Genomic DNA, 16,094 nt, shown 5'->3' on the forward strand with positions numbered 1-16,094 from the left:
CTTACCATTGCGGTCTATGGCGAATGGTGTCCCTGCAGTGACAATGTCATAGTTGCAGATCTGGCTGTACTGTGGGGAACAGTCCTGGTCCCAGGCTTCCACCTGCAACATAACAACATCCTCCTAAAACTAAAATATTCCAAACTTTGAACTAAATAAAGTTTTTTTTATTTGAGCCAAGGGGTGACCACATTAACCTGCACATGTATCTGTCAGGTTGATTCTCACAGTAAAACGATGATGAACAGGTAACAGAAATAACTAAATACACTAATTGTAAAATCACAGAATATTTGAAATACCTGCAATATGCTGTCATAGATCTTGCCCTCTGTTACCGATGCCTTGTACTCCGGCTCCCGAAACACCGGAGCGAACTCGTTGACGTCGTCCACCTGGATGTGGACCACCGCCCTGGATGGAAGGAGGAAAGAAAGAATGGAGAGGTGGAGGGAGGAGGAGGATGGTTGGATGCAAGGAAAGGGAGTGGTAAGGGTTGATGGAGAAAAGGAAAAGAAAGGATACAGTTAAGGAGGAAAGGACGGAGGAGGGAGGAAAGAAGAGAAGGACACATCTCTTTAAGTCATTACAGGTGGATGAAATTAATTAAGACCAGCTTCACTATCGATCTTGAGAACAGCAGTAAGAAAGTGGCTGGGGAGAGAGAAGTGAGAATAAGAAGTGAAGAGTTCATGGTAATAGGTGGCGGGAAAATTTCTTCAATACTCATTAAAATGTCTTGTCTATTAGTGTTTCTTTGTGAAATGGTCTTTCTTTATCATCTAATGTGAACTGAATGGCACAAAACGAGGGCACCAGAAAATGTAATGACGTTCAGCAGCAATTCATTTAGCAAGCTTGAAACAACAGATGCAGATTCATCCACACTAGTCCTGTAAACCTGGATTTTTCTCTATACTTTATTCCACTTTTGGCACATCTCTCTCTTGTCTTTCACACACCCACATACACACACAACCTGATCTGTTACAGGCAGTGCTACCACGCAGACAACCATAAATGTATAAAGATAAAGCAATAATTCAGATGCATTATGAAGTTTTCTTCACCGGTGACCTTCTTTGACAACAACTTGTGGTGCATCTGCAGTGGCACATCTGGCTAATTAATGACATTAACTTAATGAGGCCTATTTAGAATGTCCTGCAGTGATAAAGTCACACACACACACATACACGGTGTGTCATTTATCTTCCACCGGAGAAATTCATCATAGATGCCTGAGCCAAGAGCTGAGGAATTTCTCTCTCTCTCTCTCCCTCACTCTCTTTGTCTCTGTCTCTCTCTTTCTCTCTCCCTCCCTCTCTCTCTCTCTCTCTCATTCTCTGTTGGTACTGAGCCTGCAGCAGCTTCTTTCCACAGCTCTTCATCTTTGACTGAAGGACCAGAGGGTTTGATTTGCTGGTGTCCACGTTGGTCTGTCTGTCTGTCAGTCTGACTCATATGGAGCTCCCAGCCTATACACAGCCTATGCCACACACACACACACACACACACACACACACACACACACACACACACACACACACACACACACACAGGGACATTCACTCACACATAGAGCACTCCCAGGCAAACATTGATGGGTCATTAGTGAGAAATATCCAGAGAATAGAACTGTGAGTAAAGTCTCAGCCGTCACCGCTCCTGCCCTCAAGGCTAGGAATTAGGGAAAAAGAGAAAGAGAAAGGGAAAGGAAAGAGACAATAAACAATAAAGACAATATCTGATAGAATAATGTTGTGATTGCTGGCTGTGATAGCAGAGCTGTGAGTGTGAAGTGTGAAGGTATTTTTGTAGTAAAACACTTACATGATGGAATTTGCACTCAAAATGTTTGTGTGAATGTGTCTAGAATTGAAGTCACAGAAAAGACATGTGAAGGTCAATATTTGATTGAATACAACAGAAGCTGCAAACTTGTAATATGTATTATCATTTGGTAATTTTGGGGCCCGCCATGACATTATTACAAAATGGAGCGCACTAGAGGGGAGTGTCAATACAAATCAGGGGGCACAGTGCGATTTTGGTATCAAAAATTAGGCTTGCTCTTCCTCCACGACATACTGTAGCTCTTGTTCTCACAAATCCCCCCCAAAAAAAACAAAAAAACATTTTCACCTCCGGGGCTTCGTACAAAACCGATCAAAATACAACTTAAGAAATAAAGAAATATTAGCAAAAACCTCTAACGCAAAATAGTCAATGATGTCCTCAGATGTAGTTAGAAGCAATCACACTCTTATTCGTTTTCACGTTAGTCTGACAGTCAGCAAAATCCCTTATTTGGGCAGGAAAACTATGTCATACAAGACTTGTCTATTAGAAAACATAACCACACGGGCACATACACACATTCCTTCACTCACTTGTGTGATTTCTTCCAGTCGGCCCCATTAGGACCGGCCCCACAGTCGTAGGCCTGGATGATGAAGGTATACTCCTTCTGGCTCTCACAGTCCACCGGGCCGCTGGCCCTCAGGACTCCCTCACCCGACGTGCGATTCAGGACCACCGCCTCAAACGGAGCCTCTTGACCGTGGATCTTAAAGGCACAGATCTCCCCTAAAAAGTGAAAGAGATAGAGGAGGAAACAAGATGGTATTTTACTTAAATCTCTTTTACAGGTACATTGTTACATATGTATATTGTTTTTGTCAATATTTGCTAACTTTTGTTGGGAGCCGAGCTAGAGAACTCCCAAACTGGAAGCGATAGTTGTGCATTTGCATTAGAATGTGTCATCAAAACATATTTTTTAGCAATGTCAATGTGCTGAAGGGAAGCGAAATCTAAAGGGAGGAGGGTAGAGAAAGTCAGACAAGGACAGTGTGAGGACAGGGAGAGAGAGAGAGAGGGGGAGAGAGAGAGAGAGAGAGAGAGAGAGAGAGAGAGAGAGAGAGAAAGAGGTAAAGAATACAAAGTGAAAATTAATACTGAATACATTGATTTCTCATGCAGATGCCACTTTTGAAGAGGAAAGTAGAGTGTCTATAAGTGGGATGGCTTGAATAACCCTAATCTTTAAACCAGAAAAAAAATGAGATAGAGCGTATAAGTTCTAAAGGAAGAGAGAAAATCAGAGAGATAATGGGCTACAACATATCTATTCTCCAACAGAGATTGAAAATGTCACTCAGCATGTGGCCCATCAATAGACATTGATGAATGAATAGTCATTGAGGACACTGGGTGCTTAATGTGGAGGAGGTCGGCACGGCGATGAACAGACCAGCAGAGATAGAATGAGAGACACAGTCTGAGCCTGCCCTTGGTTTCACGGCATCACGGCATGAAGGAACAGACAGTGGACAACATGGGTGTCTTGACATTTCACTCTCCCTTGGAAATCTTTCTTAAAAGAAGGTGAAAAATGTAAAATGTAATGGCCGCTCTCTGCTAAGATAAGAAAAGAATGGATTTCCAAGTTCATGCTGCGCTGGCGTAATATCTGCATTTATTTTTTTCTTCAGTTCAATTTCATCATTCTTCTTCTTTTTTTCTTTCTTTGATGGATAACACTACCGCTGAAGTCAAATTACTTTTGCTACTTTTTTTGTTCTTTGCTTCTTTTCTGCCAGCATTTCTCAAACCCAGCGGTAGCCATCAAACTACTCAGATAGCTGAAGACCAACCAAACAGTGGGTAATGAAGTAAAAACTAAAGACACACACTGCCGACATTTTATTTTTACAGCACAGCCATCGCTTCGCCTCTGAGTCTACGCCCCAGTTCTGGACACAATGATGCTCGTCAGCATGAGCCGCTCACAGAAACACAGCTGCTGGGGTGTAGTCAAGAGAAAAATAATTTCTGATATCTGTCAAGCGGTGCAGCTCAACAAAAGATGAAATTTGTTTTGTCCACAGAGTGTACCATATCCACTGAGTGTATCGTGTTTGCCCACTGTGTGTATGTGTGTGTGTGTGTGAGAGAGTAGCTCTGGTTGTGACTCTGGAATCATCTACGGAGTTCATCCCCTGCATGAGTGTTCTTTTCAGGGATTTGGGAAATCGCCTTGCGGAGGGAATATAAAGCTCCGGCACTCTGACCCTGCGCTGGCTGATATCTCTCCAAACATACTGGGACACAGAGGAAACAAAAGCAGCCGAGCTATGTGGGGATATCCGCCTGTTTGCTCAAACCCCACTGGCAAACACAACACAAAGACAAAGTTCACTCTCACCCGCAGCTTGTCTCCACTTCCATTCTCCACTTTACATCTCGCTGGCGTGCACACAGTCTTTTTAACTCTTTTTTTCCCCTCTCTCTCACTTCCTTTTAACCTGATTCAACCTTTCAAATCCATCTTCTCTGTGAAATAATAATGTCGCCAAACACACTGGGCTTCGAGGCTTGATCCCGAACTCCCGACTTTAAAGTTGCCCGGCTTTCGTATTAGCCCCCACAAGGCCTTATCGAAATTAAAAGGTCCCCACTATGGGAGTGAGTCTGCGAGGCGTATGTATAGAAAAATAATAACACAAACACAGCGGGTGGTATGGAAGGGGGGAGATAAGGATGGATGTGGCTCCAGCCTGCACACACACACACGTGCACACATACACACATGCATACACACACACACCGAGCATATCTACTCTTGGGAACAAAGGAAGAGGAATCCAATATGAAAGTAACAGTGATTATCATATACTGCTGCTGCCTGTGTACATAAACCCTGACTTGGCGGTGATGGGGAGCAGGAAAAGGCACTTCCACTTAACAGTTTTAGGTTGGACGCAAATCCATTTTCCGCTCCATCTGTCGTGGCAAATGCATTTTTCTGGATTACATTTTACAGGGGCACGTCACAGAGTCATGGGATGGAGGAAAGATAGAGAGAGCAATGGAGGAGGAGGAGGAGAGAGAGAGAGAGAGAGAGAGAGTGATGAGGAAGGATGTGATGTGCCAATGTATATGTAAATGGTGATGACAGAGAGATTTCAGACAGATTCCTACTGTGTCAGCAGAAGTGTGCTTTGCGAGCGCACACACATACACACACACACACACACACACACACACACACACACACTTGCTTGCCACTTAGCTTGCCTCTCACCAGCCCCACCGGAGGGAATGCTATAATTTCAACCCAATCGCACTGTATGGATGAAATGAACTCTAATCTTTTGGCCTATACGTCATGAGGGAAAGGAGGTAGCTTTTCAAAGTAAATATCAAAACGCATAGATTTTTGCTTCAGGGAGTTGGCCAGATGCCACGGCAGTTTGAGAGTAAAGTGGGAGAGTCAGCAAAAATGGCTTGATAATAATAATCATCCAAAATGGATGGTACTCCATAGAAAGCTTGAGCAGCATAAACTGCATCAACTGAAAATGTCAGGCTATCAGAGAACATGTATTTCACAGTATGTTAAATTGCCAATGTAATGAAAAAGGACAAGAGAGATCCAATTAATACGTAAATCATGCACCGCCAACTACCACGTTTTCATAAGGAGTTGAGACAAATTTGTGTCTTCCTACTGTAAGTAACGAGAGTTGACAGACCATTTAATGTCTTCCAAGTTTCTTTCTCCATCTGTTGGCTTTACCAAGTGCCTTCCACTTTGGTTGAATAACCATGCCTTATTTACTAAAGGGTTGAAAATGCGCTACACTACACCACTAAATACAATCTTTCATCTCACACATACAAATAAGGATCAAAGCACAAGTAGCTAAATCTGTCTCATCTTTTAAACCACTTCTTAAAAGTAATTTTAATAGATATTTGTATATGCTTCTTGCCTTATGTCTTACCTTGTTTTGATCGGTTTTGCTGCAGTTTTTTTTATCCCCTGTAAAGCACCTTGTAACTGTGTTTTGAAAAGTGCTATTTAAATTAAGATTATTATTACATTATTATGATTGCCTGATTTGTTTAGCCCATGTTTTCTGACGAGAATTTCTCCAGACCTCTGTCGTTTGAGATGGAGGTGAAGCTTTACCTATACATTCCACAATGACAAAATATAAGGAGTGACCCCAAAAAACTCTGAAAGCCTCATCTGAACCCACTTTCTCAGTCAACCCCCAACAGGGAAACAGATGAATTTAAATCACTATGTTAATTCTCCTCCTTCTTAATCAAATCCTGTTTTGATTCCATCTGGTGTCTGTGTGTGTGTTTGTCTCTGTGTAGAGGAATAGACAGCTTCAGTATCAAGAGCTGTCTGTGTGTGTGTGTGTGTGTGTGTGTGTGTATGTTGGGGGTTGGGGGTGGGTGGGAGGAGTATAAGGGGGTTGATTAAAGCGAGTCTCTAAGGAGAATATTGGGCGGTTTAAGCCTTGCTTCCTTCATTCTCCTGCCTTCTGTAGTGCGCTCACCCCCGTTTCCCCCTCCTTTAATTAATGACTGGATTACGCCTCATCTCACTACTGACCCACTGCTACATCCTCATTCACTTCAAACACACACACACACACATTATAGATTGGCACATATGAGAACACCCGTTGTCTTTAAACTTTCTTCTCTCTGCTTTCTCTTAAATTTTGTTCTGTTATATTTAGATTTTATTTCACAGTGACAATGACAAGATGAATAACTAAAGCTCTTCTTGGACAAGGTGCTTCCATATCAGGTGGCCAACAGTATTTAAAAAATTAAAGATTTTCTTTTCTCTTCGCATAAACATCACCAGAGCCTTGATATTTTTTCATGTTCAATCTTTTGTATATTTCAACATATAGTCTACTGTAAATAGGAGAATTCAGCAATGCACGAACACTTTGCTCTAAATTCCCCTGGTGGCGTGTGCAGCTGGGAAAATACCTGAGTCAACAAGGGTTTGTGCTGTAAGACTTGGAGCATCCCACTCCTGCTATAGAGCTTGGATCACTTGTTTTCCCCCACTGATTTCTCCATAGAGTTCATTAAGAGAATTAGGAAGGAGAAAAAAACTGCTTAAGTGATTCATGGCAGTCTTGACGCTCTGCAGTAGGATTCATGGCTGATTTGATGACTCAGACTGCTGTTTACTTGTGGTCATTTTGCCTAACTGTGTCATCACATCAGTGATTTAGAGCTAAGTGTAGTCCATATCTGAATTCTCATACACTCAAATGCAGAAGGGCTGGGAAGAAAACGTAAATATGAAATATCAAGGGTCTAGCAACATTTATGAGTTGCAGACCTCCAGACTTTTGTATATTAGGGGTTACCAATTTTGAGTAACTTCATCCAAAAACTAAAATATCCTCACAATAAACCCAGCAATATGCACTTTAACCTCACAGTCATTGTGACATTTAACATCCCAAAAAATGACCTTATAAAGACAGAACATAAAAAAAGAGCTGCTCTCCAAGTAGCTTTGGAACATTAGTTCTGTATGAGCGAATCCCACAGAGAGGTAGAGCAGGAGGAGGATGTAGATGAATGAGGGTTCATGGCCCTCCACTAAGCCCTTCTCACATTGGCTTTAATGGGATTTTCTCTGTACTCTCTTAAGGATTTCGTTGAGGAGACAAGGAAGACACTGATTGGCAAACACTTAAGCGGAGGTGTCAAATGTCAATCGCATTACAGCTGGAATAATGATGGTCGATTTGTCACTGGCTGACATGCGGCTTTTCAAATCAACACTCAAAGCTACATTCCTACAGTTTAGACCGCTATAAAGGAACTTAACAAAAAGGGGCCACATTACAAGGAGCAAAGTTCACTGACCAGAAAAAGTGAGGTGCATATCTAAAAAAAAAAACTAAGATGGTTGAGTCACAACATCAGAAAACAAGAATTCAAGGTCTCTTTCAAGCTAGATACAGAAATCCCCCATTTCAACCAGTGCAGAGCCATGGGACTACACAACATGATCTGTTCAGGCTGTATGGGCACCCACATTTCACCCACTCTTTGAATACTAATGAGGACATATTGATGCAAACACCCCTTTATACACACACACACACACACACACACACAAACCAAACTAAATCAAGAACAGCCCAAAGGCAGCATTCAAATAATTCACAGAATTTCTCAAAATAGATCTGCGTCTATAACAGAAAACATCTCCTGAGATGTCTCAGAATGCAAAAACATCAGCATCCATTTTTCCGCCTCATCCCCAATCCCCTGCAGAAAAATCTGAGATGAAAAACCTCACGGTAAAGAAATAACAATCTCCATCCATTTCTAGAGAGCCTGTTTGGCACTCTCAAATGCAATAAACAGGCTGAGCATTCACAGAGTGCTGGGTTTGTGTGTGTGTGTCTGTATGTGTGTGTGTGTGTTTCTGCGTGCGTGGGTGAATGCATATGTTGGGCGATATATGAAAGCAACCGCGGTGGGCTGCCAGTTAGTTAAAGAGAGAACATGGAGGGGCAATTCATCAGTCTCACTGGGCTCCTTTAGATAGCGGGCCACTTCCTAATTGCATTTGGGAGATTGTCGCGCCATCCGCTTGACCCCAAGGTGACAAATCAACAGCTCACACAGGCAGGAAGATGCATACACTCTCTCTCTCACACACACACACAGATATACACACACTTTCAGGTTATCTATTCGCCCAGGACCATTGACGCCTTGGACAAGACAATATAGGGATGGGGAGAATTCAATATCGTAGACAATACACATTCATTCTGCCAGGGGCTTTGGTGGTCTGCAATGCAATTAGCGTTAATTGCAGCCTGTGAAGTTGTGGGATTAGAATTCACTGGACGAACTGTGACTGTCAGTGTTGGCTGTTAATTGAACCGCATGAAGCTTGAGTTGTGTGACTTAAATACTTAAGCGGAGAGCTCTGAACAGTACTTTGGCGAAAGTGTTAAAGTTCGATATGGAGCGGAGTATTAATCGTTGGAGTAAGACAAGCAGTATGAATGTACCACTTAAGAGGGGCGGTGGTGGCAGGCGAGAGGTTAGAGACACCGCTTGTGACTGGAGGGTCGCTAGTTTGAATCCTCTGACTGGCTGGAAAATAACCAACCGGTAGGGTTGTTGTTTATTTATCAAGTCCTGCGAAGTGAGTGTCTGTGTGTCTTGTCTGTTTCGGTGGGCATGCTGCGGAGTGCATCAAACATTGGACCACGGAGAAAGCCATCAGTGGTTTCCCTTCATCGGTTTACAGCATGACAAGATGCTCAAAGGCAGATGCTCCGAGAGGGGGAAAGGGGACAGAGACGTGTAGGGAGAGAAAAAAAACAAACACAGAACACCAGAGACGCGAGTAGTGACGAGGCGAAAAGAGATACGAAGGAGTGAGTTAAAAATAAATAAATAAATAAATAAGTGGGGGAGAAAAAGCAACGCCGCCTCTAGAGTGAAAGGCAGAATGAAGATTAAGTACTTTGAGAGGGAGCAAGAGGCAACAAAAGAGAACTAACTACACAGAGGAGAGGCAGCAGGGGACAGACAGAGGAAGGGAAGGATATAGAGAGATGGCTATAGAGAAATGAGATAGCTAATGCGGCTATAAATAGCACTGTCAACCTCTTGTGAGTATCTCACTTTGCCTCTGGTGCTCCTCCTCCTCCTCGTCACCTTCTCCTCCCGGCACTCTCCCTTCCCCTGCAGCAGATTTCACAGGGGTAAGCAATTATTCAGCTCTTCACGTTGGCACTCGGAGGCACCGCTCCACCTGGCCTCCTTTACCTCTGACACGCTTCATCCTCTCTTAGACCCTCCACCACCCCCCCGCACCCCCACCCCCCCACCCCCGCCCCTCCGATCCCTCAGCCGCCTACTACTCCCCATTGCTGACAGTTCACATCTCTCCTAGGGTCACCGGTTGACAGTTACATGGCTGCCTGAGCATGGGGAATTCCACACTTATGGGACGCATGCGTGGGTGCGCGCGCACACACACACACACACACACACACACACACACACACACACACACGCACACACACACACACTGCAAAAAAGGGAGAGGGTGAAATGCTGAGAGCTCCCTGCCAGGGCCACACTCTAGGAGCAAAAACTACACTAATTAGCACAGTCAGAGAAGGTGAGAAAGGAAGCACACTACCGGGTATTAAATAATGCATTCAGTACCAAGAAGCATAAGGATAGTGGGAATGTATGATTTAATATATTAGGCACATCTGTTGTTCACATGAGATACAACATTCACCATGCCAGTATGAAAAATGCCCCTGTGGAGTATCCTACCATATATATATATAGATATATACAGTATAAATACGCAGTATGTGTAGAAATATGTGCATATCATCACATGTATCATCACAATCATGCCACAACATTACGGCATCTGTGTTTTTTGGCTGGACCGCAACAGCGGGGCCAGCCCTACAAACGCGAATGTCTGTCTCTCACTGACTGACTGACTGACTGACTGACTGACTGACTGACTGACTGACTGACTGACTGACTGACTGAGTGATCAAGTTACACCATTGGTCGGCCGTGGCACGTGGCACATCATAGGATCACAGAGCCAGAAATTTAAGTTTTGTTTTCTCCGCCGTCTAGTTTCTCCGCTGAGATCAGGAGCCCGTTTCTCCCACACAGTAAGCAGGCTGACCAATATCATGCATGTAAGCTGAAGCTAAAGAAGAATCTATACAATTATATCATATCACCGTTTATGTCGATGCATATGTGCGAGCTCAGTCCACCTGAAGCCTCCTCTGTTCTGAGAGAGACACAAACAAGCATGGAGGTTTCATCACGCCGAGGGCTTATTTCCCACCTTCCCGAAGTTTCCTGGGGCCACGGTTCCGGCCGGTGCCACTAGCTGGGCGTCGCTTTGTTCCCGGTGATCCAGCCGAGATTTTGGCGGGGGTCCCGACGACGATACGGCATCGGGTGTCCGGTGAACAGCGTTTTCGGCACCGATGGGTACTAGAGCGCCTGGAGCTTGGATCGGGAGGATCGATGCGGGCCGTGGGCGCGGTGGAGAGGACAGCGGCGGAGAGAGGAGATGGGACGCGCTGGAACGGAGATCAGTATGGATGTATGGACTATTATTCTGTATTAGCAGTCTACAGCGGAGTTAGTTACACCATTGGTCGGCCGTGGCACGCGGCACATCCATACACGGTCCAGCCATATACTAGGTTTTGACCTAGTCTTGTTTCCCTTCTACTTTAAATGAGTACACCTCCAGTGTAACACAGGGTTCATGGCACACTGTTCAACAATGCACTCTCCTCCACACAGAGGAGAAAAAGGAACATTCCAATCTTATGTTCGGTCTGTGTAAAACGTCTGCTTCAGGTCACCTACATTCTCGCTCGCCGGGGCTCAGCAGTCACCTTCTTGTACTTCTGAAAGGTACTTCTTGAAATTCCACAAGGAGACAGGAAAAAAGCTTTGCACCTCATTAAAGTAACCTCACTTTGTCCATTCTCAGAAACCATTCTGCTCTCTGAGTCCGCCTCAGTGAAACACTCATTGTCTGTCATCTTTTTCAGCCTCATTTCAGCTGAATCACATCCTACCATCTTTCTAAGGTGGCATAAACAGTGTTGTGTTTTTCTTTTCTTTTTTTTCGAATCTGTCTTTCCAATGTCATTCTCCTGGACGGCAGGCTGGCATGTTTCTGATAGAATCGCAGGCTGCCAGGTGCAGCAGGGAGTCTCCATAAGCCTCTGAGCTGTAAATGTCACAGTGGCTCCGAATACGACCTCTGTCAGCTCAGCAGCTCACTGAGAAGAGAAGGACATGGCCCAGTGGTACAGAGGGAGACACACACACACACACACACACACACACACACAGTAACACATGCACACACTCACTTACCCATCACATTTCTGTCTCTTTCTTAACCATGCTTGACTGCACACACACATGGATGCACGCTCGCACATGCACACTCACTCACACTCACACACACACACAGGCCACAGCAGTGAAGGTGTGACTGGAAGTGACAAGTACTTAATGTCAAATGATATTAGGGCACATGTGCCAAGCTCCAGGCCTGCAGGTTGGTTATAACTCATCATACATTTCCAGCTGGCCCTCACACTGATATTGGTCATCATGCATTTTGGATCGCTGCCTCTCAGCAATTCAGCTGGACTGCAATGCAAATGCAGCACAGCTCCTTTATGCTGCACCTCCATGGAAAGTCTCCACTTGGCAGCAAATGCGCACAGCATTTCCTACTCTGTGTGACAATACACTGACAGCTAACATTATTTCTTTCATTTTAAACAAAAAAACATCACATTAGGCTTAGGTTTTTATAGGAGAAACCAGCATTTAGCCTACAGTGGCAGAATTCTCAATTTAGCAAAACAAGTGAAAAGTGTGTGTGTGTGTGTGTGTGTGTGTGTGTGTGTGTGTGTGTGTGTGTGTGTGCGCGCACGCACGCACTCTCTTTACTTGCCTGCAAATTTAGGATTGTGCTATTAATTTGGACATTGGAATATTTGCCTCAAACCTGTAAAAATAGTTTAATACCTATAGTAAAAACCTATATAAGCCAATGTCCATACAGAAAGTTACTAGAGACCAGATGGCACAGCAGAAGTGCATTTACACCATCACAATAATAGAGATAAACAAAATGACCAATTAAGTTAATGACCTCAGCATAACACACTTTTCTTTGAACATTTCATGTGTTCTGCCCACAACTTGTGGCCTCCTAATAATGATGAAAAGGAATCTGTGGATGGGGGTTGGATATAGTTTTGGCTAATTTAACTTTAGTCTCACAGCGGCTAAAAGTAAACAAAAGTAACAACTTATTTAATTCAGTTATTACTGAAATTGAAACAATAATTCAGTAAAGTACTTATTTCTGGGAAAACTAAGTATACTACTGTAAAACACGTTACTGTAAAATGTGGTTGTTTTAGAATTTGACACTCCAAGACTAGGGAATTAAGGGTGAACAAAGTCTGATGTTAGGGTACACATACACACACACACACACACACACACACAGACCTACACACACACTACATGCATATACACCCACATACTGCACACACTTTTGTGTATCCACCTCCATTCCTAAATCTCTGCCAAGAGGCCCTTCCTCCTGCTGAAATGGAAGTTGTATCTGATGAATTTGTCATTTTCACAGCAGACAGAGATCAGTGGCTCATAAACAATCCAAACCGCTGTTGTAATTAACTCTTAACAATAGCCTCACAAGCACTGTTCAAGAGGACTTTTGCTGAGAAAATTGCATCGCCTCGAGCCTTCTGCTACAGCGGCAAAATCTCCAGCAGTATCACAGAGACACTTACACAACCAATCAGTCAGAGTATAGATTATAGTGAATTTTCCAAATACCACAACAAACTCAGTGGGTATCCGCAGGTGTTTGTTCAATAAAATGCATCTGCTTTGTGACTATCAAGTAACATAAAGAATTTAGATTTTCAAAAGCCATAAACGATTCATCCATAATGAATATGGTCAGATCTGGAAACACTGGAGATGACAAAGAGCAAAAAAGTGATGTGGTTGTGAGAATGACATTCCTCACGTTTCCCTTCAAGCATTTGGCTGGATCCATCCTCCTGATTCGCTGCAGCATTAGCCACGCCCCTGGCCACGCCCCCAATAAGCAAAATGCCGCTTTAGTATGTGTGTCAGGCAGTTCAATCGCTGCAGTAAAATGAGACCAAATATTTAATCACTGGGTGTTTCTTAATCTCATCTCATTCATCATATATTGCATGAAATGCCAGCTCTGTGATTAAATCTATATACACACATAAATGACTAGTTTGATAATGAATTAGACTGACGTTAAGATGATTTGTTGTTAGCCACTTCAAATGCCTGTCGAGCTGTTTTGTCTCCATGCAGTCTTATACAAACAGATGGAGGCTGCCCCTGAAATCTGTCAACAGATAGCACCATGTCAAACTCAGCAGTGAGTTGGGATAAATTTATCTCTCTCTGTCTCTCTCATATCACTCTTTCTCTCCTCTCACCCTCCCCCACCCCTCCCTCCCTCTCTCTTTGTTATGAATACCTGGGTGCATAATCATTTTCATATTATTATCTGTTATGGATGTTTAACTATACATGAGCAGAAGAAACGCACAGAATCAATGGGATTTGACAGAAATTTGGAATTTGAGCACCTCAGCAGACCTTCTGCATGCTAATGCACACTTATTAAAATGACATAACTAAACTGTCAGCCAGACAGGCCGGCAGGGCTGTGGGCTGTGGTGCGAGACCTTATGCAGCATTCATCTGAAAGGTAAATTCAGAGAAAACATCTTGAGAGAAGGTAATGAGCAGTGTAGTTTTGATGTGCAGTGGAGGTTAAGATAACCTAATCTGTCATCTTTCATTGATCTCTGCGTGCTCGTTATGTTTGTCATAACAGACGGCAGGTAATAGCTAATGCATGCATCGCTGTCATGTTTGATCATTTGTCAGGTCTTCAGCTAAGGTAAATGTGAAGGTGTCTTGTTGATTTTAGAGGGAACGACTGCATCTTTTCATAGAGATTTGCAAGCGTAAATCACGGTGTGAAACTGGAAAGGTGTAGCCAGTTAGTGTGCGTGCCAATGGATTCCAGTCCTGGTACCTGTCATATCTGTCCTCTCTCTGATGTATACTGTAACAACAACATTCAGCAGGTTGGGTTGAAGCACCGATTCCCCTTAAAAATGGATGTGAAAATAAACATGGACACGGAGTACTTATGTGCAAATGGTAATGGTAATTTTAAATGTCTGAGAACGCTGCATGGCTGAGAAAAGTGCTTTTGTTGTGGTGGGTAGGTGCATTTTATCATCAGGTAAAAATGTGGTAAGCTCAAGTAAACATAAAAAATAACATAAACATCACAGCTTCCTACAGAAATGTCCTTAGCAGGTTGGACCGGTCACTGAAACAGCATTTAATCTCAAGCAAAAAATCTACTTTGAAAACATTACACATTCCTGTCTTACTGAACTAGGTGGATAGCCAGTTTGGTTCACTTTATTCAAAAGGTAGTAGAGACACCGACAAATCCCGTTACACTTGGCGTTAACATATGTCTTGTATCCAGATTGTGTCTAGATGTGATTTCATCGCATTACATTTACACCTGGAGATGCATTGCATTCACACTTTGTTGTTAATGTGGCAAAATGCATCTTTGACCACCTCCAAGGCTGGTTTGGGTGATCGGATCTTCAAAGTGTTGTTTTTTTTTTTTTTGCTCCACCACACCGGAATCTCTCATCACACAACACCCAACCACATGAACTAGCTGTGTGAGTTGAGAAAATCATCATCTCATAGCGAGGGTCCCCCTTGTCATAGAGTTAAAGGACATGGAAAGGTCAGCCAAAGGTCATTGAAGGGCAGGAAGAGACTGGTATTAGATTGTCTTCATCTGTTTGTGTTATTGGAGGCAGGGGAACGTAGATAAGGGAGCGTTCCCCTATTCCCCCCTCCCTCCTTCTCCCTTCTGTCACCTACTTCCTCTTTTTCTCACACAATTAGCAGAGACAAAGTAATCCTCAGGGTTGTACCACAAGAGGAACCTGTGACAGAATACTAATAATACTAATGGAAATCACACCAATGGAAAGTAGATTCCACAGCTGCAGTGCCATGGAGCAACTACATACACCAGCTTGAAGAGACTAAGAGCTTAAAAGAGACATAAGCACAATGTGTTATATTTTAAATTCATTTTTAAAAGAGTTGTAGGAACAGAAGAGAACTAAACTTTAGTTGAACCACTTTCTCTAATCACTGTAATCTCTCCCGCAAGAAAAAAAATACCTATAACCCACTCTGCTCAAAACAAGACAACAAGACTATCAAGGATGAATATGCCTTTTATGTATACAATTTAGGATTGTGTGACACTTTTATATAAAATATAAGTATAGATTATAATATGAAATATGACATACTTTGATTAAATTGAATTTAATTGAATGAGAGCACTTGGTACATCAAACAGCCTTAAGCCAAAACTGGAATCTTGGCATCGGGGACACTATCCTTGTCTTGCCAGCGAATGAGTTTAACAATCTGCTTTCAAACTAAAAAAAAGTAATTTCTATCTATCTATCTATCTATCTATCTATCTATCTGGGTCTAGCTGGAAATAAAGCAGTACATCTTGCTCTGGGCATCATCCATTCTCTGCATGT

General features: G+C 43.0%; 1 protein-coding gene across 1 annotated transcript in view; it reads right to left on the bottom strand.

The window, feature by feature from the left end:
- Positions 1-6: 6 nt before the first annotated feature.
- LOC139644933 (calsyntenin-2-like) overlaps positions 7-16,094 on the bottom strand; it is a gene marked incomplete at its 3' end in the record, with an annotated part of 36,989 nt that continues 20,901 nt past the window's right edge. Inside the window, exons 4-7 of the mRNA XM_071520471.1 lie at positions 9,526-9,531; positions 2,394-2,589; positions 303-414; positions 7-102 (exon numbers count right to left, since the gene is read on the bottom strand). Coding sequence (XP_071376572.1) covers positions 7-102; positions 303-414; positions 2,394-2,589; positions 9,526-9,531 — 410 coding nt within the window. The remainder of the gene's footprint in view (positions 103-302; positions 415-2,393; positions 2,590-9,525; positions 9,532-16,094) is intronic.

This window comes from Centroberyx affinis, unplaced genomic scaffold, assembly GCF_046629955.1.
Source record: "Centroberyx affinis isolate AG114_WGS23_722 - 3 ecotype Tasmania unplaced genomic scaffold, CSIRO-AGI_Caff_v1 ptg000804l_1, whole genome shotgun sequence".
Taxonomy (NCBI): domain Eukaryota; kingdom Metazoa; phylum Chordata; class Actinopteri; order Beryciformes; family Berycidae; genus Centroberyx; species Centroberyx affinis.